At 40.7% G+C, this 24191-nt stretch overlaps 1 protein-coding gene across 3 annotated transcripts in view; it reads right to left on the reverse strand.

The window, feature by feature from the left end:
* The window catches only part of limk1a (LIM domain kinase 1a), a 69403-nt gene that overhangs the window by 15275 nt on the left and 29937 nt on the right, over positions 1-24191 (reverse strand). For all 3 annotated transcript variants that reach the window (XM_072589472.1, XM_072589475.1, XM_072589473.1), the window contains 6 exons: positions 17179-17284; positions 14309-14487; positions 9405-9579; positions 5476-5562; positions 2550-2681; positions 1572-1631 (listed from right to left, as the gene is read on the reverse strand). In XM_072589472.1, coding sequence (XP_072445573.1) covers positions 1572-1631; positions 2550-2681; positions 5476-5562; positions 9405-9579; positions 14309-14487; positions 17179-17284 — 739 coding nt within the window. The remainder of the gene's footprint in view (positions 1-1571; positions 1632-2549; positions 2682-5475; positions 5563-9404; positions 9580-14308; positions 14488-17178; positions 17285-24191) is intronic.

Consider the following 24191-nt stretch of genomic DNA (forward strand, 5'->3'; position numbering starts at 1 on the left):
ACTAGTTATGACCTAGACACCAGAAATCAATGACAAATACAGCCCCGTCAACACTGAAAACTTGTCCTCTTTCATCTGGGGCTTGGACCAAAATTGGGAGTGCAGTCCCTTATGCTTTATCACTCAACTCTAACTGAGCTGGGGGTCATCAACACTGCTACCTAGCATTGCTTGTGAAGGAATAACCAACTCATCTGAAGCTCAATTTGGTTTCTGAAAAAGGACCACTCAGCTCTAGACCACATTACAGCCTTGGTTCAAACAAAGCCAAAAGAACTGAACTCCAGAGCAACAATAAGGTGACAGCTCTTGACATCATTTTGGCTGTGTGTGGCTTTAAGGAACCCTAGCAAAATTGGAGTCAATGGTTTTGGGGAAAACTCTCCAATAGTTGGAGTCATATCTGGAATGTAGGAAGATAGTTGTGGTCATTGGAGATCAGTCATCTCAGCTCCAGAAAATCTCTTTCCTAGGCCCACCCATCGGCAGTTATTTCAATTATAAAAATGTCAGGTGTGGAGATGTCAGTTAATGATTGCAGCTGCAGTAACATTCAAGAAACCGGACACCATCCAGGACAAAGCAGACCACTTGGTACCCCATGCATGACTGTCAACATTCAGTCTGTATACCACTGACACAGGTGACAGTAGTGTGCACCATTTACAAAACGCATTGCAGTAACTCACCAAGATTCCCTCAACAGCACCTTAACTATCTCAGATAGCAGATACACAGGAGCTGCCCACCTGAAAGCTCATCTCCCAAGCTACACACCAACCTGACCTGGACCCATAATTACTATTCCCTCACGGTTTCTGGGACAAAATCCAATGACACTATGGGTGTCTCCGCAGCCCAAGACATCCAAGGGTTAGAGCAGGTAGCTCATCGTCACTTTCTGAAAGGTGATTAGGATTCTGCAATAAATACTGACCCAGTCAGGGACACCTACCTTCTCTTGAAGGGATTAAAGCACTTTAAAACATTGCAACCCAAAGACAGACTTAATCGAGGGGACCAGGGATCAGCAGGGTGGACAGCACTGTTGTTACGATGGTCCAACCCCACAGGGAAATTGACAGCACAGACAAGCTATCCACAAAGATGCAACTACCAAAACTCAGCCACCAAGCTTTTGGTCACAGTTCACTGACAGTAAGCTTTTGGTGAAAATTGTGAAGAAACAAGACCAAGGTAAAGGACAAAGAACTCTTCCATTAGGCTAGATGGTTACACAAATATATTCACAATTTTGGAATCATTCTAGAAATCACATAAATAAGTAAAGAATCCATTTGGCTACAAGTTCAACAGCGCCAATCACACCTGTTTGGTCTCAAACTCTGATGGCAATGAATTACTAAACTAGAATCTGTACAGTTTCAAAGCTCATTGTAACAGGATAGTGATATTGAATTGGAGGCTGGGCCATGTGCTAGATGAAAGCTGTCATGCTATCAGATTCCCTTCATTTGATTATTTAACAATACTCTTCACTGCTACTGTCTGGAATTCAGAGCCCCCGTATGCTGTTCTGTTCAAATCTCCCATTACAGCCAGAAGCTCACCATCCCCTCAGCAATGTCCCGAGCAAAGCTGACACGATGGTTCCATGGTAATGGACGGTCCTGTTGAAGGGAAAAAAAAAAAAAGAGACCCAGTTAATTTTATATCTTTCAACTGGTCATCAACAGGAAGCAGTTCCCATAAAAGGGACAGTTAATTTGCCCCTTCCAACAACTGCAGTTACCTCACAGTCAGACCATGGCAAAACATGTAAATACAAGGAGCAGCAATGCTAAAGTTAGATACATGACAGAAAGAAAAATGAAATTTGTTAACTATGGGGTAATAAATTTATGGAGTGAGCTAGCATTGAAGAACATTGACGCCTCCTATCAAAGGGATATGGGGTTGAGGGATATGATGGAAACAATGGATAGGGCTGATATGCAGAAAAGTAATAGATGAGGCCAAATCATTTTTTCCTGCTCCTATCATTTATACTGCAGTATTAGCAACAATATCGATTGACATGCAATGCATCCATTTTTCAGTTGTAAAACCTGTACCAAACATATCACAACCTGTACCCAACCAACACAAGCATTGGTCCCATTGCTAAATGTACAGGCCCCAGACATACAGGGGGATAACAAACACATTAAACTCCTTGGATATGGACATTATGGGGCTTAAAGATGTACAATACTCCTTTTAAGAAGCCCTCCTTTATGGGCATATTTGAGATTACAATCTTTAAATTAGTCAGGCAACACGTTCAGGAGAAAGTTTAATAATTGTCCTATATTACAGACAGTATTGTCCCTTCATGATATTATTGCCAATAAATATAAAACTGTCTAGCCGTATGACCTTTTTCTCAAGTATAGGGCATTCTCTGTGACAAGCATCATTGTAAACCACTTGGCAAATGGTTCAGTGAAGCCTTCACTGGGAAAGGGTCCCTCATAATACTATGGTTCGAAACTGCAGTAAACCTGAATACGCCCTTAACAAAACACATCATGTCTGTCATCACTTACTAAGTCTTTGATGATGCTTCTCAGTGTCCCTCCTTTGATGTACTCTGTAATGAAGTTCAGCCTCTTATCTTTATAAAGGACACCAATGAACTTTAGAACATTCGGATGGTCGAGACAGCGCATCACCTTCACCTGTTTACAGAAACAAACGGCAAGCTTTAGTGATGACCCACACAAAGAACCATGTGTAACATTAGCACACACTGTATTCTCATTTAATTTCATGCACTTGACTCACTCATCTCTTGCCCTATAACACAGTTATACTCAAATCATTTTACAAATTCTCTCAATTAATTCTCAGGCCTGAACTTTAAGCAACAAAAAGTGCATTTAATTTGTAAAATGCTGTTATGTTGATATAAAGAGCTCTCCCCAATAAAACAATCTGTTTCTGTGCAACTTAGTGATGCAGTATACAAATAGCCCAGTGGATACTGACATAGCTGAACATAACCCATATGTTAGTGTGGTCCAAAAACTAAAGCTGCCAAAAGCCTAGAGGAGAGGAAATTGCAAATACACCTAGAGAAGGTGAATGTCAAGATTAGCCTAGATGTGATCACACACTAGGTCCATGTGAAGACCAGCCCTTGCAAAGCATCCCTTTCCTTACAGCATTGAGGGATGACTAGATTAGATTAGATTTCTACAGTATGGAAACAGGCCCTTCGGCCCAATAAGTCCACACCAACCCGCCGGAGAGTAACCCACCCAGACTCATTCAACCTTGACAAACGTACCTAACACTATGGACAATTTAGCCATGGCCAATTCAGTCGACCTGCACATCTCTGGATTGTGGGATTTAAAAATGAACAAAGAAAATTACAGCACAGGAGCAGGCCCTTCAGTCCTCCAAGCCTGTGCCAATCCATATCCTCTATCTAAACTGGTCACCTATTTTCTAAGCATCTGTTTCCCTCTACTCCTTGCCCATGTGTCTGTCTAGATACATCCTAAATGACGCTATCATGCCCACCTCTACCATCTCCACTGGCAACGCGTTCCAGGCATCTACCACCCTCCGCATAAAGAACTTTCTATGCATATCTCCTGTAAACCTTTCCCCTCTCACCTTTAACTCATGACCCCTAGTAATTGAGACACCACTTGGGGAAAAGCTTCTTGCTATCCACGAACTCCAACCCAAAAAGGTTTACTGGGCCCTAGTTGTACTTACAGCTGTTTTGGGAGACTCCCAAAGTACTACAGACAATCAATCATTTTCTTGCTACTTAAATTTTTAAAATTCCAAAATAAAAAGGGATCAAATACAGTGACATTACCGACAACAAATGATGCCTCACTTTGAAAATACTTTTGTTCAAATTCATTTTGTTGCTTTAAACATCAGAATAGACACCAGAGCTTGAAGAAATCATATTCCATGATGCAACATGTAGTATAATTTACCAGAGGGGGCCCCTGTATTCCAGTATGAGAGCAGGTGTTCTATATTCACTATACACACACACACACACACACACACACACACACACACACACACACAAAAAAAAGTTACATAATCCACTAGATGTATAACAGTGGTTTATTTAAAATTCACTTATGATCGCAACTGATGGTACTATTGGACAAGTCTTATCCCAGAATGAAATCTGGCTTGCTAAATTATATGATTAAGTCAACATGGTGATTAGTCGCAGATAAATATTTGTAGCTGTGTGAAATATGTATTAATAAAGCTTATTACACAAAAGAACTTTCCAAATCTACGTAGTTAGAATGATCTCACACACAGTTAAACTAAGTTTTCCTATTATTGCTACAGAGGCTCATGCCCAGAGGAACTAAATCCCCCATCTTAACCCTAAGGAGTTTACTTAACAGACTCTTTCAAGGTTGCCCTGTGGATTGTAGAGACAGCAGAACTAGACCTTTTTAATTCTGTCAACCTGAACATTTTTACAACACAGAGCTTAAACTTCCTCAGTTCTGAACCAGGAGGAGAAGTCAGTTCAAAGTTTCAAAAACTACCCTTTTGCTGAGAAAGCTTACTCCCTGAATTCTTCTGGGAGACAAATTAAACTGACTCCTAACTTAACACTGGAATTTTTTGAACTGAGTAACCTTTTGAGTGGATTAAAAAAATAAAAAAGTTGCTCATCCCTAGCTATTTCTGAACTGTAAACAAAACTAATGGCCTTACAAGCTTTCTGTACCTGTTATAAACACCACTTTGTACAAACATCTTTCCATTAGCTGTTTGTAGTCACTTTATCTGTTACATTCTGGATAAAGTCAGTTACCAAATGACTTTTTGCCCTTTATTTTTAAGATAAATGAAATGAACACCTAAGTGTCACTATTGCGGAATGCAAACTCAAAATAATAAATTATACACTTTTTAATCAATGTATGTAAATTCTAACTTTGATCTCTACTTCACGCATACAAGTACTAAATCCCAATATATCACAACAGACAAAAGTGATACAGAATAAAAAGACAGGAAGTAGCACTGACTGTACCTCAACCTTTCCCAATTATTATATTAGCATAGTTATAATGGTCCCCGTAAGTTTTTCCAATCACTTACTATAAAACACACTGACCAGGGAAATATTTCCCAGAACCACAAAACATTTATGAATAACCTTCACCCATTTTCAATTCCACATCCTTGCCAAACAGTGACATTACAAACGATCCCAGTTCAGCTGAAAGATACTTAACTGATTATGTAATTAACTCTCAAAAACAGGAATGTACCTGGGTGACATGAACTCATTCTCACACTTAAAATGTGTCATATCTTAAATATCAGTAATTTCTCCAATTAGGTCAACAGTACATTAATGTGTACATTAGTATTCCTATTCATGTTACTGGATAGGAGCATTAACTATGGATGTGTTACACTAGACCATAGACACACACTGAAATGAAACTCTTATTGACCAACCTCTTTCAGAAAAGTCCTTTGTGTTTCATCGTCAAAGCGGATCAGTTCCTTCATTGCCATGACCTCTCCTGTCTCTCTGTGTGTTACCTGATCAAAAGAAAAAAAAAATAAAAAGTACACATAAAAAGTGAAATGGAACTGCTACATTGAATCTCGCCAAACCACGAAACAATTCCAATTGTAGATTCAGGGTTCAAAGTACACATACAGAATGGACAGGAATACTAGAACTGGGATTACAGTTAAAGGCCAAAATCTTGAACTACATTTTTTTTTTTAGGTTGCAACTATGGCTAACTGTTGGGCTAAGGTAAAGTTTATTTTGTGGCAGGCTGGAGCCAAGGCTCCAAAAGTATACATTGCTCAAGGGACTGGGCAACAGGATTAAGTATAGGATTCTTGGCAGTGTGGAGGAACAGAGGGATCTTGGTGTGCAGGTACATAGATCCTTTAAAATGGCCACCCAAGTGGACAGGGTTGTTAAGAAAGCATATGGTGTTTTGGCTTTCATTACAGGGGGATTGACTTTAAGAGTCGTGAGATCTTGTTGCAGCTCTATAAAACTTTGGTTAGACTGCACTTGGAATACTGCGTCCAGTTCTGGTTGCCCTATTGTAGGAAAGATATGGATGCTTTGGAGAGGGTTCAGAGGAGGTTTACCAGGATGCTGCCTGGACTGGAGGGCTCATCTTATGAGGAGAGGTCGACTGAGCTCGGACTTTTTTCATTGGAGAAAAGGAGGAGGAGAAGGGACCTAGTTGAGGTATACAAGATAATTAGAGGCATAGAGTGTCTCTGGCTATCGACTCTATTTCCCAGGGCAGAAATGACTAACATGAGGGGTCATAGTTTTATGCTGGTTGGAGGAAAGTATAGAGGGGATGTCAGAGGCGGGTTCTTTACACAGAGTTGAGAGAGATTGAATGTGTTGCCAGCAGCAGTTGTGGAAGCAAGGTCATTGGGGACAATTAAGAGACTACTGGACATGCATATGGTCACAGAAATTTGAGGGTGCATACATGAGGATCAGTGGTTGGCACATCGTGGACTGAAGGGCCTGTTCTGTGCTATACTGTCCTAAGTTCATTATATCCCTTGACTTAAGCTTAAGTTTTCGAGACACTATTCATTGGAATTCACTTGCCAAACAACTATTTATGTTCAGTGCCTTGGTCTCCAGTCTCTTGTAGTCTAATCCCACAAGTTCACCATCTTCAGTGAACAAATCTTTCCTCATCTCAGTCTGAAATGGCCTACCTCACATCCCGAGACCTGTCCCAACCAGCCACTCTTCCCATGACACGGGGAAAATATCATCCCTGCATCTAGTCTGTCCAACCCTACTTTCCAATGAGAATCCTTAAAAAAAAACACGATCACATCCACTGGATTGCCCTTTACGTATTTACCTAGTTATGTCCTCAAAACTACAGCAGTTTTGTCAAATATGATCTCCCTTTCAAAAATCTGTTGATTTTGTCTAATTCCATTCTAATTTTCTGCGCCCCATTGTCACATCCTTTAGAACAGACAAATTCCCCACTCCTGATTTTTGGCTAATTAGTCTACATTCCCTAATTTTCTCACTCCCTTTTTCTAAATAACACTTATATTTATACTCACTAACCTGCTGAGACCTAGAGAATTTGGGACAATGACATTGAACACCCTAAAGTGTTTTAAATCAATGAAGCACTTTTGAAGTGAAGTCATTGTTGTGGTGTTGGAAACATGGCATTCAACTGATGTGCACAAATCCAGGAGAAGCAGAGTAGCAGTAGAAACAAGGGGTAGGTTACTTGGCCCTGTGAGATTGTTCTGTCATCAAATGAGATATGGCAGACCTGCAACCTAACTACAAAACTGCCTCAATCTATATCCTCATGATTAATAACAAAATGTCAATCTCAGATTTAAAACAAGTGATCTATCATCATGCCGATGTCAAACAGGTTTCGAAATATAATTTTGTTTAGCCTTCCACTGCCCACACTCACCCCTCCTGGAGTATAACTCCAGAAATGTTTTGACTGTGATTTTCAAACTTTGACCCCGTTTCAAGACTTCCCAGCCATCTGAAATATTTCACGATCAATCCTGTTTGTACTCCTTAACATCTTGAAGGCTTCAACAAAGTCACCACTTAAAACATCCAAATTCCAGGAAATAAAATCCTACTTTAAGTAGCCTCTTGATATAACTAAGTACTTGGAGTCTATGTATCATTCTGGTAAAGCTAAACAAACACTCTCCATCGCTACCACTGCACCCCTCTCTTCTCTAAACACACTATCAAAGGCTAATCGACCCTTCATAACAACATGTGCTTCTCAGAGTTGCTCACAGTGCTTCAGGAGTGGTTGAGAAAAAGGAGTCCTATTAGCTCTATATCCCATTGTATTTCAGTCCTCCAGCTATAAAGATTAGCATTCATTACAGGACAGTACAGGCCCTGTGACCCTCGATGATTCTATTAGTCTTGCAAATTACATTCTGAGCCTTTTCAGAAGTTAAAATAAACGGGTCATTTTCAAACTGAAGATTGGCACCCTACTCCAGAAATTTGCCAAAGGAACCAATGTTAGTGACACAACTATGTATAATCTGTATTAATTCCTTCAATGAAGGGACTGATTGTAATATAGATAAACATACTTGTGATAAAAAGACAGGTAGGAAAGCAGCTTGTGATGAGGAGCATGCAGTCAGAAAACATGAGGTTTCTGGCTTTGATAGCAAAGCAGAATATCATGAACAATGCCATGAGGACTGCACGGTCCTCACTGCATGAGCCAAGATATTAGCTTGGAGGTGCAGCAAGCAAATGGAATGCTGGCCTTGACTGAAAAGCAAGACAGAACACAGAAGCAAGGAAGTTTTGCTATGACTGTACAGGGCACTAGTGATACTACATCTAGAGTAGTTGTGCAGTTCTGATCTCCAGAAGGGAAATATTTATGTTGGGGTTAGTTCAGAGAACTTGGTTGATATCTGGACTGAAGGTGCTGTCTTATCGAGGAAAGGCGACACTCATTGGAATTTAGAAGAACAAGAGGAATGACTTTTGGAAGGTATAGAATTCTGAGGGGGTGTTAACAGGGTAGAAGGTAAATGCCGAGAGGATGGTTCCTTTCAGGAGCAATCTTACATAAGACCACATAGTTGCGATATAAGGCAGCTCCCATTTAAGACACAGCTCCAGAGGAATTTGTTCTCTTGAAGGGTTGTTAATCTTCAGCATTCCCAATGACTGAATAGTGGAAGACTAAACAAAAAATGTTCAAGGCTGATGACAGCCTTCCAAATCAATAAAAGGGAGCCAAGGGTTTTGAGAGAGGAAAAACAGCAAATTGTGGTTAAACCATATATGTTCTCTTATTGAATAGCAGAGCAAGTTCATAAAGTCAAATCACCTACTCCTACTTCTGTTTTTTGTATTCTTACATTAAAAGGATATTTCAATGATTTATTGTCAGATTCTGTTTATAGCTTCACATCATTCAGAAAAGGTTCAGTTCTATTTTGAGAAAATAAATTTGCCACAGTCATAAGCATTAACTTAAATTTTTTGTAATTCTCAACTTCTCTTTGCTACTGACAGTTCTGCCACCAAATAGATACATCATTTCCAATCCTACTGTGAATATCTAAACTCCAAAAAGGTCAAGAACACATCACTGATCAAATTCTACAAATTAAAATATCTGCTCATTATCCTTATTCTGACTCTTGTCAATTTCCCAAACAAGTTAATAATTTTCCTTCAATGCCATGAGCTTCAAACTTGGCTTAGAATATCTGGAGGTGCATTTTTAAAAATGCCTCATGGAAATCCGTAAGAATTACATCTTTGGTCATTCCCAATACCTACTGGAGTCGCTTTTTAAAAGAAATATCATATTTGTCAAGCACAATTGTGGTTTGTATACCTTAATAGCTTGCCCAAAATAGCCTTTTCCCAGCACTTCGCCATGGATCAGGTCAGAAGGGCGGAAGATACGATGCATTTTGGAGGCAATCCGCAGAGACTCTGAACGGCCCAAATCTTTCTTTTGAGAGGCTGGTGATCCAGTGCTTGGCGACTTGTCAATACTGCAACTTCTCCTGGAAGCAGAAGACCATCAGTCACACTAATTGACAGTGGTCTAATCAATCAAATTCAACAAATTCCATGTCTTATTAGATTAAATGATCAAATATTGAGCAAACTGAAGACTTCAACCAGGAGTAGTAAGTAACAATAATATACAATTACAAATACATGGTGCTCTCGCCATTTCTGCTCTGTATCTTTGCTTCAAAGAAGTGGCATTGCAGACCAGACAAAACATTCACTTGGTAAAATATTTCAGGAGATGCATTTGGGCTTGAATGAGGAACAGAGAAAACAGGATGAACACATAGCCTCAAAACAATTTAAAAGAAAACAGCAAATAGAGATTACTGAAATTGTAAAGGTTCTGCTGATTGCATTTTAAGATATTATATAGCACCCCAAAAAAAAACCCAGCAACTCTGGACTTAGTTTTCAGGAATTAAACTGGGCAGGTGGCAGGGACATTATTTTGGTTGCAGTTCAGCTAGGTTTAGTATGGTTTTAGAAAGGGGCAAAGATAAACCAGGAAATTGGTGAAAGGCAAATCTTACTGATGCAATTCTTCAAAAGTAATTTGAAAGCAGCGACATGAAATTAAATCAGTGTCAAGAGCACACAACAAGACAGAAAGAAAGAAAGGGCTCAGAGCGATGTTCCCAGAATGGGTCGTAATTCTAAATAGAGATCACTTCTTGGATGTTAGAAGACCATAGAGTGTGGGGTCATAGAAACACAGAAGATAGACTAGACCATTCAACTCTTCTAGTCTGCTCCACCATTCAATATGGTCACAGCTGATCGTACAGTCAATATCCAAATCTCACTCTTCCCCCAAATCCTTTTATTAAGAACAGCTGTATCTAACTTCAAAAATGTTTTAGCCACAACCAGGTGGTAGCGAATTCCACAGGCTCACCCCACTCTGGGGGAAGAAATTCCTTCTCATTTCACCCCTTATCCTTAAACATTGACGCCCCCAATTCTGGACCACCCCACCATTGGGAACATCCTACCTGTCTAATTCAGTTAGAATTTTATCAGATTCCTCCCTCATTCTTCTAAACTGACTCAATCCCTCATACATCAGTCCCATGATCCCAGAAATCAATTTGGTAAACCTTTGCTACAGAGGGACTGCAGCAAGACCATCCCTTCCTCAGATAAAGAGGCCAAAGCTGCTCACAATACTCCAGGTGTGGTCTCACCAACGCCCTGTTTAATTGCAGGAAGACATCCTCATTTTGTACCTGGATCCACTCATTACGAAGACCAACATACAGTTTGCCTTCTTTACTGCTTGCTGCATCTGCGTATTTACTTTCAATGATGAGGACACCCACGTCTCATTGAGCATCGCCCTTTCTCAACTTAAGTCAAATAATAATCTACCCTCCTATTTTTGCTACCAACGGATGACCTCACATTTATCCATATTATTCTGCATTTGCTGACTCATACAGCCTGTTCAAATCACACTGCAACATCTTTGCATCCTCCTCACAGCTCACCTTCCACCCAGGTCAATCCCATCTGAACATAGAGAACTATATTTTGTTCCCGCACTTTTTAAAAAAATAGCAGGGCTACGTTAGCTAACTTCCAACCTGTAGCAACTATTCCAGAGTCTAAATATTCTTGAAACAGGACCAAAGCTATTTCTAGGGCCATTGTCTAAGTAGTCTAATGTAGATTCAGGCCCTAGGGATTAATCAGCCTTCAATCCCATCAATTTGTCCAATACCATTTCTTTACCAGTTCAGATTTGCTTCAGCTCCTCCCTCTCACTAAATCCTGGACTCCCCGTCATTTCTGGTTTGTTTGGGGTTTCCCCCTTTGTTCGGTCTTCACAAAGTTTTGAATTTAGCTCAGTCATTTCTTTGTTCCCATTATAAATTCCCCTGTTTCTGACAGTAAGGGATCTACATCCATTTTCACAATCCTGTTCTCTTGAATACCTACAGAAACTTTGATGGTCAATTCTTATATTCCCTACAAGCTTACTCTCAAACTTTATGTTCCCTACTGAATCAATCAGATGGCCCTTTGATGACTTCTAAACTGTTTCCAATACTCAGGGATATTGTTTTCTCCTTGCCTATGTGCACACTTAATTTTCACGTCTAATGCCAACTCTAACTTCCCTCATAAGGCATAATATGGGGCTACTGTTCTCTTTACACTCTTGGGCCACACAGGAATAAATAATATTTTGTAGTTTACCCATTCACTATTTGAATGTTTACGATTGCCTTTGCACTATCATTCCTTCAAGTGATATTTCCCAATCCATCACAGCCACCTTACATCAATGTTTTTTCCCTTAAGATGCAGAGCCCTAGTCTCAGAATTAACCACTTCACTCTATCCAAAAGAAGAATTCAATCAAATTCTGGTAACTCTTCCCAAAGGGATCTGTGTAAGATACTTAGCTGTAGTTTACTGAGGGAATAACTGCTGGGACTAAATTTAAAAAGGAAAGTTTGGCAAACAAAAGTGAGGACATGCCAAACTTTAGCAAACAAAAAAAGTATTAAAGGGCAGAAGGATCGAGAGGATAACTAAAAGGAAAAATTGATGCCTACTAGAGATCAAAATGGCAATCTATCCATAGAGGCAAGGAGCACTTTGCAAGTGTCTTAAAAGGCAATAGACAGTCATTGAGTATATTTATTCCATCCAATATTTCAACAGAAAAAGAAATATTGACCTGGAGTTTCCGATGGCCAGATAGTTAATCATTTCTGCAGTGGAGATGGGAACTGTGCATAGGGACCCTGTGGAGTGCAAGAGAACTGCCCGGAATTTGAAGATTCCACTATTCTATTCCCCTACACCAGGAACCCTCCCAAAATGTCGAACAACATCTGAGGGAGAATAGAAATGGTAATTTAGAAAGGCACAAATGGAATTCAAAACAGAGGGGCACTAAGAAAATCAAAATGTGACAATAAAATTGGTGAGATCGAGATGTAGCGAGGTACACAGCAGATTTTGAAGTGCAAATCCACAGATCCCCAAGGGTGGGCAGACAGGTCCAAGGAAGTTAGGAAAGCATTTAGCATACATTTTATGCTTCCACTAATAAAAGGCAAGGAGGATGTTTATTATGCTGTACATATATTAAACAGTCCACAGCCTGAGTACTATGCATAGTTCTATCACTAAATTACAGAAAGGATATGACCATATGCAAGAGGATTGAGAGTATTTAAAGATACCGCAAGGAATGTAGAGTTTTAGCTTAGAAAAGAATGAACAAGCTGGCTTTTTGCTTTGCAACAGTGGAGACATTTAATTAAGAGCCTTAAAAATGATGAGGGACTAGTAAACAGTGATGTTAACTCAGGGGGAGCATGGTTTAAAAGTAATTGGTAGAAAGAATAGGAGTCCAGGAGATGGTTTTTTGTGACGGACTGTGATAGGAGACCGGAACTCACTGCCTGCAAAGTAAAAAGTAGCAGAAGCAGAGGCAGAAACGCTGAGGTCCCATAACTTACAGGACTTCAGACTAAGGACTGGGAAATGGGATTAGTCTGTACAGATCTTCCCTGTGCTGTTGCTTTCTCAGTTTCTATGTAAATTCCCAGCTTCTTTATAGAGATTTCCATTGGATTTTTAATACCCATCCAAACTACCAGAGCTGGAGACACCTACAAAATTCTTATTCAAAATAAATATTCCTCAATTCTTTCCTAAGGAAGTCTGCACTTTTCTCCCAATAAAGTTGATAATACCCAGCATCATGTTAGGGATGTTTTAAATAGTTTGTAATTTTTTAATAAAAAAAGGATTTGATTTACACAATAAACTCTACTTAGTAGAGCTGAGAAAACAGTTCATGTTCTCAGCTGATGTTCATCTCCTTTCAGTTCATTTAATGGTAAAGGATGATTCAAATGCCAAATCAACACAACTCCTCAGAATAAAAAAAAACAGCTTCAGTCTGGTCTTTGTGCTGATTCCACTCTAAACAACCAAGAAAGAAGAAGAATACTCTTATGATGGCAAACAAATGAATTTCGTTCCTTCAATCTTCTGGATGTGGAGGTGTCAGTGTTGGGCTTGGGTGGACCAAGTCAGAAGTCACAAGACACCAAGTTTATTTGAAATCACAAGCTTTCAAAGCGCTGCTCCATTGTCAGGTGAAGTGATCTATTAGACTCTAACCTGGTGTCATGTGACTTCTGAAGGTATCCATTTTCTGCTTGATGCTTCCCCACTGCCGAGATTGAGAATCTAATTGAACGAAGGACTGAATCGATCAATGTCAATAGGGAAGAGTGAATTCTTAAATATAGAACATAGAAGAATACAGCGCAGTACAGGCCCTTCGGCCCTCGATGTTGCGCCGATCAAAGCCCACCTAACCTACACTAACCCACTATCCTCCATATACCTATCCAATGCCCGCTTAAATACCCATAAAGAGGGAGAGTCCACTACTGCTACTGGCAGGGCATTCCATGAACTTACGACTCGCTGAGTGAAGAACCTACCCCTAACATCAGTCCTATATCTACCCCCCCTCAATTTAAAGCTATGCCCCCTTGTATATGCAACGGGGCATAGCTTTAATGCATATATATGCATCTTTCAATGAGTGAGCAGAATGATGGGCCAAATCATCTCCTTCAGTCTTATGTTTTGCTGCGGTTTTAAAGGTCACCTTATAGGATGGTGCATGTTAAGAAACAGCAGATCAAGGGAATATTCAGTACAAATTATAACTGTCCTTACATGATAGGGCGTTTTTTGACCGCACTACCTTCTCCATTAGGGGCACTTAACTTCCGTGGGCTGTAAATATCAGACATCGGGCTGCTGGTCTCTGCTTGGTCCTCCAGTAGAGTGTCATGTGGATCATGTTCAATAGTTAGCTGCAGCAAGCGACTGGTTTCTTGAATCAGGAGGTCAATCTGCAAAAGTCAAACATCACACAATCCAAATATATTAAATCTTTCGCAGGATGAGGTATGCTCAAGGAAAAACCATCAGGACCATTTTATAACAGATCACCTTGTTCTCCAGCCATATTTGCCCGTAGTACTCCCCTCGCTGTTGTACATACAGTTGTTCACTCCACACATTTGCTGTTGTCTACTACACAGCTTTCCCAACTATGTAGGACTGGTTTAGCCCATTTTATCCAGTGATTCCTCCCAAACACCCCCTTATTATACGGCCACGATCTCCCATTCTATCCCTCCAGCTTCTTCCTATTCCACTGTACCTTCATATGGTTGGTGTTATGCATTCCTCCTTCCAAAAGGAAGAGAACCCCTCTCTCCAACTTCATTGCTTCCAGTGGAAGTCTGCCTAAATGGTTAGCATCTCATCTGAATCAATACAGAGCTCATATTGTCCATTCTCTCCAACACACAGTTGCCAATGGGAAATGCCAACTTTAGGGGCCAAGGTATGATTCTGCCTTTGAACCCCCTCTGCCCCCAGCAAATCTCAGGAGTTCCTTTCTCATTCTGAGTAATTTATGCATTAAGTGATACAGTCACATGGCAATACCTTTGTATTTAAACTCAAAAGCAAATTATAATACATTAAGACCTCAAAAATTATTGATCCTCCATTAAAGCCACAAAATAAAAAGGAAAGCTTCTTATTTGGACTCAGCAGTATTTAAAGTGGCAGAAGAAAACAAGCACAAATTAGCAAAAGATTTGTTCCCCCTGCCAAAAATAACTGGCACTCCTCTGCATAAAAAAAACACCATCAACCGAAACAGGAGTTTCACAGACTGGTGAGTCACAGCTAATGTGTTTCCACTGCATATCCTCGGAACTAGAACATTTTAACAAGGCACTTACTATCTTCTTTTCCAATTTATCTCTGATTTAGATTCAACAACTGACAATCTTCATTACATTAACATCCACTACATGTTTTCCCATACAGCAATTCTTGGATTTATCCACATGACCAAAATAATCCACATTCATTTGCAAGGAATTAGTTACCTCAGTGATGTTTCTGGCTTCCGATTAGCTGAATATTTCTTTGTTTTCAGGTTTAAAGCTCTCCTGTGCTTTGCAATTTCCTCCTTCTTCACATCCCCCTGACATTAGTCAGGCAAAAAAACACAGCCAATGGTGAAAGCCCTGCTGGGGGGGTGGGGGGCGAGGGCGGCTCGCTCAACATTAAAGGCAGAGGTAGGCAGATACTTAACCAATAAGGAAGTTGATGGTTTAAAGTCAGGAGTTTTAGGCCACACGCAGATCAGTGATGATCTTGTTGAATGGTGGGGCAAGCTTGATGAGAGTCAAAGGGCCTGCTCTACATTCACAATGAAATCCCCAGCCAAAAGATGCTCCATTTCTCCTGGTGGCTCCCTAACGATCAGCACTTGCTTTCCACACTGCTTGCTGCACCTCCAATCTCAGGCAGTTTCTCTCCTATGTTTGCTACTGATTGCTTTTTCATTGCTTATGCTGCATTGCAGAGTCAGATGTACAGACCCTTCGTCCATGCTAACCAGATCTCCTAAACTAATCTAGTCCCTTTTGCCAGCACTTGGCCCAAATCCTCCTAAACTCTTCCTATTCATATACCCACCCAGATGCCTTTTAAATGTTGCAATTGTACCAACTTCTACCATTTCCTCTGGCAGTTCATTCCATGCACACACCACTCGGTCTGAAGAAGTTGCCCTTTTAGGTCTCAAAATGTTTCCCCCTCTCACCCTAAACTTATGCCCTATAGTTCTGGACTCCCCCACCCAAAGGAAAATACTTTGCCTATTTACCCTAACCATGCCTGTCATGATTTTATAAACATTTATAAAAGGTCACCCCTCAGCCTCGGAAACTCCAGGGAAAAGAGCCCAAGCCTATTTAACATCTGCCTATAGCTCAAATGCTCCAACTGTGGCAACATCCTTGAAAATCTTTTCTGAACCCTTTCAAGTTTCACAACATCTTTCAGTAGGAGGGAGAACAGAATTTCAAACAATATTCCAAAAGTCAACTAACCAATTTCCTGTAGAGCTGCATAATGGCCAGGAGTCAGTCAGTAATCGGAGGATAAGCTCTTCACCAATTATGACCATTCTACTTACAGTGGACAGCTGACATCCCCACCACCATGGTTTTTAAAAAATTCAAAACAAGGGAGGTGGGCACAGCTGGCTAGGCCAGCATTAATTTTGAATTACCTCGAGGGCAGTTCAGAGTCAACCACATTGTTGTAGGTTTGGAATCAAATGTAGGCCAGACCAGGTAAGGACAGTTTTCTTCACAATAGTGAACCAGATAGGTTTTTCCAAGAATCAGCAATGGACTCATGGTCATCATCAGACTCTTAATTCCAAATTTTTTAAAAACTGAATTCAAATTCCACCATCTGCCATGGCAGAATTTTAACCTAGGTGCCCAGAATGTTACCTGGGTCTCTGGATTAAGTGTAGTGATAATACCAGTCAGCCATTGCCTCCTCCTGAAGCTGGTTCTCCCAGTCTCCCATACAGAGTTTTGGCTTTGACCTCTCTCAACTTTAGACAGTTACATTTAAGAGAGACTCAATCAATCATTCAGTCTGATACACGCATATTAAAATAATATGCGATCAAACTTGCAGTAATTTGATTCCCAGCTTACCTCATCCAGAGGCACGTTCCTGATTGGTGTTCCATTGATTTCCAGGATCCTATCACCAACATGAATGGAGTTTTTCACGTCTGGACTGATGCAGCCAGCATCAACTCTGCAACAAAAACGATATCGTAGAAATAAGTTCCTTATAGGATGAAACCTGCAACTATAACCACTAGATTTTTCACAAGCTCCTCAAGAATTGATTATATTGATGGCTCATGAAGTCGACTCAATTCATCTCAGAATGGGCCAGGCAAATCTTCAAAAACATATTCCAATTGACTAACAATTTTACCAGCCAGCCTTGTGTGCACAAGACACAATTAGCAGCAAAGTAAGTCTATACGGACGAGATAGACAAATGCTGTATAATATGGGGAAAACGCACCATCTAAAAGACCGTTACTTCCCCCTGAAGAAAAAAAGAACCGGAGACAAGACATCAGGAGTCTTAAGATGACTGCATTAACCATAACTTTATTCAGTTAAAAACACCATCTCCAATGTTCTGGCATTCACCACAAAATGTCTAGCAACTAAATATGAACCACATTTTGAAAAAAAAAGGAATCAATCCAGGTAGACAATTATGTAAGAAATTTAGCATGCTGATGGATTCCAATATCAAGTCAACTCAGTGGATCACACACTGCCTCGGTATTCCCAGCCATTAAATATAGTTATTGACCAACATTCCTGCTAAGGTGCACAGCTGCAAAACACATACGCCTATGTATTCAACTACTGTGTGCTCAGCTGTGAAAGATATTCACGGGAACATGCAAAAAAAAATTGGCAGCTGGTGCACAATAAAATTAAGGGAACACTCTGCAGATTTTGTTGCAGCACAGCAGACCATTTGATCTGTCATACTCTGTACGGACCGTCTAAAATGAGCAATTTATCTAGTGCCATTCTGTTGTCTTTTCCCAATAACTCTGCACATTTTTCCTCTTCATCTAACAGTCAAATTCCCTCCTGGATGCCTCAAATATACCTGGCTCCATTGTCTCCAAAGTAATGCACTCCAGACCTTAACCATTCAGTGTGAAAGGTTACTCTTCATCTATTTCCTTGCTTCTTTTGCTAATTACCTTAAATCTATGCTCTCTTGTTCTATCTTTCCACCAGTGGAAACATATTTAAAACTAGATACTCTCTCCAGACATTAACAACCTCTCCTGACACACACACACACGATTTAACACCTCCAACAAATCTTTCAGCCATCGATCCCCCCTCCTGCCCCCTCAAACAGGGAAAACCATCCCAACATCTCCATTCTGTACACCTGCAGTAATTCTCCCACCCGCTTCCGATAAAATTGGCATTTTCTACTCCCTAATTTGCATATCCACCCTCCATACAAATTAGCCCCTCCCACCAACTTCATTCATTATAGAGTCATACACATGTACAGCACAGAAACAGATCCTTTGGCCCAACTCATCCATGCCGACCAGATATCCCAACCTAATCTAGTCCAATCTGCCACCACTTGCCCCATATCCCTCTATACCATTCTTATTCATATACCCATCCAGATCCCTTTTAAATGCTGTAATTGTACCAGCCTCCACCACTGCCTCTAGCAGCTCATTCCATAGACACACACAACCCTCTGCATGAAAAGGTTGCCCCTTTTTAGGGGGAGAGGAGAAAAAAAAACTTAACTTATGCCCTCTAGTTCGGGACTCCCCCACACCAAGGAAAAGACTTTGCATATTTATCCTATCCATGCCCCTCATGATTTTATAAGCCTCTATAAAGGTCACCCCTCAGCCTGTGACTGCAGGGAAAACAGCCCCAGCCTGTTCAGCCTCTCCCTCTAGCTCAAATCCTCCAACCCTGGCAACATCCTTGTAAATCGTTTCTGAACCCTTTCAAGTTTCACAACATCCTTCCTATAGGGAAAAAAAAAAGAGACCAGAATTGCATTCAATATTCCAAAAGTGGCCTAACCAATATCCTGTACAGCCGCAACATGACCTCCCAACTCCTGTACTCCATATTCTGACCATTAAAGGAAAGCATACCAAATGTCTTCTTCACTATCCTATTCACCTGCAACTCCACTTTTCAAGGAGCTATGAGCCTGCACTCCAAGGTCTCTGTTCAGCAACACTCCCTGGGATCTTACCATTTGCTTTTCCAAAATGCAGCAGCTCACATTTATCTACATTAAACTCCGTCTGCCACTCCTCAGCCCATTGGCCCATCTGATCAAGATTCCGTTGTAATCTGAGGTAACCTTCTTCACTACACTTCCAGTGGCATCTACCATCCTGCTTAGGTAACTATAGTTGATATTTGGTAGTTCCTGCAGAAAGACTCCCACTGTCCAATGCAGTGTTGTGAAGAGGAACCAGAAGGTAGGCAAGGGAGTTAAGTTTGCAGGCTTTGTTAAGCCTACTGACCATTACAAATACTGTTCATTGCCATAGAGCAGTAAAACACAGTTACAGCACATAAAGCATTCGGAGACAATCTGCCTCCGAATAAACTGGCCACTCATTCCAACCCCACTTTTCTGCATTTGGTCCATAGGCCTCAGCACTTCACAGGCAGATCCAGGTTCATTTTAAACAAGGAATGATTTCTGCCTCAACCACCAAACTGGGCAGTGAAGTCTACACTCCCACCACCATCTGGGCAGAGAAGATATTTGGTAAAATGGTTGGAGGGGACACAAGCAATCACTTGAAATCTAAGCTCCCTGAAATCAACTTCTCCATCAGGGAGACAGATCTTCCCTATCTATTTTATCCAAGCCCCTCATGATGGCCTATCCAATCTTTCCATATCATTACAACTTTACAGCACTGAAAACATCTATGTGAATATCCTCTGTAATCCTCCTTTAATGTGGTAACTAGAACAGGATACAAAACCCCAGCTATGATCGAACTCAATATCTTATGCAGTTCCAACATTACAACCCAGCGGTTATATTAAAGGCCATTGAAGGAAAGCACCCTAAGGCCTTCTTTACAAATGTTATCCAACTATTATGTCATCTTCAGGGCCCTGTGGTTTTGTGCTCCTTGTTGCACTTCCTCTACCTTTCCCTACTGCAGAACTCCTATAGTGTGGAAGCAGTCCATTCAACCCATTAATCCACACTGGCCCTCTGAAGAGCATCTCACCTAATGCACCTCTGTAATCATGCATTCCCACAACTAATCCACCTAATTTACAGATACCTGGACACTGGACAATTTAGCACAGACAATCCATCTAACATGCAAACCTTTAGACTGTGGGATGAAACAGAGATATGGGGATAATGGGCAAACTCCACACAGACAGTCACCAGAGGGTGAAATTGAACCTTGGACCCTGGCGCTGAGTGGTAGCAGTGCTAACCACTGAGCCACTGTGTCACCACTACACGCTCCTGTTTATTTTCATTTCCTACCTCCACTGATCTACTCACATCAGAACTTTTTATTTACATCAGATTGCCTGTGAAGCTGGAAGATTATTTTCTGATATCAATTTACCACTGCCTTAATAAATAGTCAAGGACTCCACTTCCACTGTTTGAAGAAGAGTTCCAGAGACTCATGATCCAGACATAAAGAAGTTCCATCTCATTAATGGGCAACCCTTTATTTTTAAAATCAGTGAGGCCCCAGTTCTAGATTCTACTACAGGAGAAGACATTCTTTCAACATCTGCTGTGACGAAGCCCCCTCTGAACCATGTACATTTCAATCTTACTCTTTAAACTCCAGACAGCCTAGCCTCTCCAACGTTTCTTCATAAAATAACTCCTTCATTCTGGAATTAGTCTGGTAACCCTTCCCTGAAACGTCTCAAATGCATTTCTATCCTTCCTTAAATTAGGTGACCAACATTTTGCACAGTACTCCAGACACACAGTCTCAACTGTGTCCAGTCCATCTAAAGCATAACCTCCTTACTTTTATATTCAATTATTCCCCTCACAATCAGCAATAACATTATTTCAGTTTTTCTAATTACTTGCTGTACCTGTAAACTAACCTTGTGATTCATGTACTTGGACTCTCAGATTGCTCTGCATTTCAGAGCTCTAAAATCTCTCACCATTTGGATAATGCACGTCTTTCTTTAATTCTGCCTGCAGAAAAATTGCCAGTTTCACATTTCAAATCACACTATATTTCATTTGAAAGATCTGTGTCCACTCACTTAACCTGTCTTCCTCACAACTTCCTTTCCTATGTATTTTTGTATCTTCCATCCCTTCAGAGTCATTTACATGAATGCCTATTCAGTTTCCTATTAGCCAGCCACTTTTCTATCCATATCAGCATGTTAAATTCTACATCATGCAGCTTCATTTTCCTGCAATAACTTTGTTGCAACACCTTATCAAATGCCTTCTGGAAATCCAAGTATGGTACATCCACAGATTCCCCTATCCATAGCACACGCTGCTTCCTCAAAAGAACTCCAAATAAATTGGTTAAACCTGACTTCTCCTTCACAAACAGTGCTGAATCTGCCTGGTTACTTTGAATATTTTCAAGTGCTCCACAATAATACCTTTAATTATAGCTACCAACATTCTTCCTGTAACAGAGGAGTGAACTGGCCTGTAGTTTCCTGCTCTCTCTCTCGGTGTCTCTGTCCCTTTTAGGATAAAGGAGTTACATTTCGTATTTACATTCAAACTGGAACCTTCCCCAAATCTAGAAGATTAAAAAAAAAAATTTTTTTTTAAAAATCAATCCACAAATAACTCAGTAGCCACTTCTTCTAAAAGACGCCCGGTGAAGTCCATCAATATAGTCTGCAGCTCCAACGATTCTCTTCTGATATTTCTTCCCCTCCATTTGATTTACAGCACATTTTGGGTTGTTCGTTGTAACCTCTATAGAGGGGACCAGTGCAAAGTACATGTTCAATTCACTGTCCTTTACTTATTTTACAAGGAGTCCCCCTTGTCCTCACAAACCACCCCACCAGCATCTACACCCAAAGGATCATTAGCCACCGTTTACACCATCTCCAGTGAGATGCCACCATCAGACAAATTCCCCTCTCCTCCTTTAGGAGCTGTCTACATGGACCTCTCACCCCCCACCCCACTTTCCCCTGCAACCACAGAAGGTGTAACACCTGCTTATTTACTTCCTCCTTTCTCACTATCCAAGGGTCTCAGACACAGCTTCCAGGTGAAGCAGTGCTCACAATGTAGTCTCCTCTATATTTGGGAGACAAAGTATAGACTGGGTGACTGCTTTGGAGAACGCTACACTGTCCACAAACACGACCCGGAGCTTCCAGCTGCCCGCCACTTCAATACACAGATGGTCCCCTGTGCAACATCTGTGTCTCAGGCTTGCTGCAGTGTTCCAGCGAAACTCAGCAACACATTTTCTGCTTGGGAACTCTACAGCCTTCTGGACTCGATATAGTGTTCAACAATTTTAGAACTTGAGCACCTTCACTCATGTCATCTCCCACCTCCACACACCAGGCCTTGTTATCACACAGACGGCTATCACACTCCCATTGTTGGTTACTAATGGTCCCCCTTAGCAGCTAATCATTTTCCCAGGCTGACCTTTACTCACACTCTTATATTTCCACTGTTCCATTTCTTTGAGCTCTATCTCCACCGAACATTTACTCTAGCTCCTGCCCCCTCCCAATCTTCTGCATAAATACCAACACTTTTCTGAGCTACCATCATTTCGAAGGGTCACCCGACCCGAAGGGTTAACTCTGCTTTCTCTCCACAGATGCTGCCAGATCTGCTCAGCTTTTCCAGTAATTTTTTTTCGTTTCAGATTTCAGCGTTTTTTTCCCCTCAGGTTTTTCTTCATTTTCCATTACTGTCTACTTTCTTTTCTATATTTGCTCAAGGAACATGGGCATCACTGGCTGGCCTGCATTTTTTTTTGGCCTGACCCTAGTTGCCCTTGAGGTGGTGTGGCTAAGCTGCCAACACGGGAGGACCAACACTCACTTTGTTAACACTTTTCCTTTTCAAAAATCCACAGAAATTCTTGCTGTTTTTAATATTTCACTACTTTTCTCTCGCTATCTAACTTTGCCCCTCCTAGTTAATCTTTTAGACAATCTTTAGTGATTTTTAGAATGCAAGATCTGACCTGGCTGGAGACAGGATTCAATTAGCAGCTAATTTAAAGAAAATTTCAACAATTAACTGTGCAATAGTCTCAAGATGTAGTTAGGTCACTTAGTCATGAGGAATATTAAACAATGATTTTTAGCAGTGATGTTAGTTTGCATCAAAATGCTTGCCAGCTGGGATAGAGAGCACAGACCTCCAATGATTAATCCCTTTGGGAAATCTGCAAACTCAGTAAGCAATTAAAAAAAAACAGATAAACAAGTATCAGGATGCACGAAACAAACATTAAATTCGATTGCTAACCCTCCTAATCCACATCTTTTGCATATTAAACAAACAACAAGTGGTGGGGAATATTTCTGTCACCACCTCCAGAAATTCCAAAGACTGCACTTGCCCTTCACTCATGTCAAACACCATTGAGGATGTGTATGAAATCTCATCATTATAACAATCCCTACAGTAGCCAGACAAAAGACCATAGCCACATTCAGCCTCACCCAGAACCAACAGCAACACTGCCAAACATTCTTCAATGTCCAGACGTTTGACATTATTCAAAACAAACACTTGAATATGTTCCCAATTTGTTAACAAAAAATAATGGCATTTTATTTGAGAAAAACTTCATACAATCTGAACTTTATACAAGCTGTTAATCCTGTCAAATAACTCAGAAGGTTGCTACTTTGAACTCTTGTAGTGCCTCCACTGTCTGCGCTGTATTTGAAACTACTCAGACCTGGTAGGGCTAGTACTCACTTCACAAATGCAAGGTTCCTCAGTGACAAGTGACCACTGGAGTCTCAGTCCTGTTGGATGAAGCCATTAGGAGCGAAATGTTCCAGCTAATATCAGATTCAAGGCAGGCTCTCTCCAAATCAGTCAGTCAATAATTAAGCAATGCCTGGAGCCCAACAACAGA

Source organism: Chiloscyllium punctatum, chromosome 19 (genome assembly GCF_047496795.1).
Source record: "Chiloscyllium punctatum isolate Juve2018m chromosome 19, sChiPun1.3, whole genome shotgun sequence".
NCBI classification, from domain to species: Eukaryota; Metazoa; Chordata; class Chondrichthyes; order Orectolobiformes; family Hemiscylliidae; genus Chiloscyllium; species Chiloscyllium punctatum.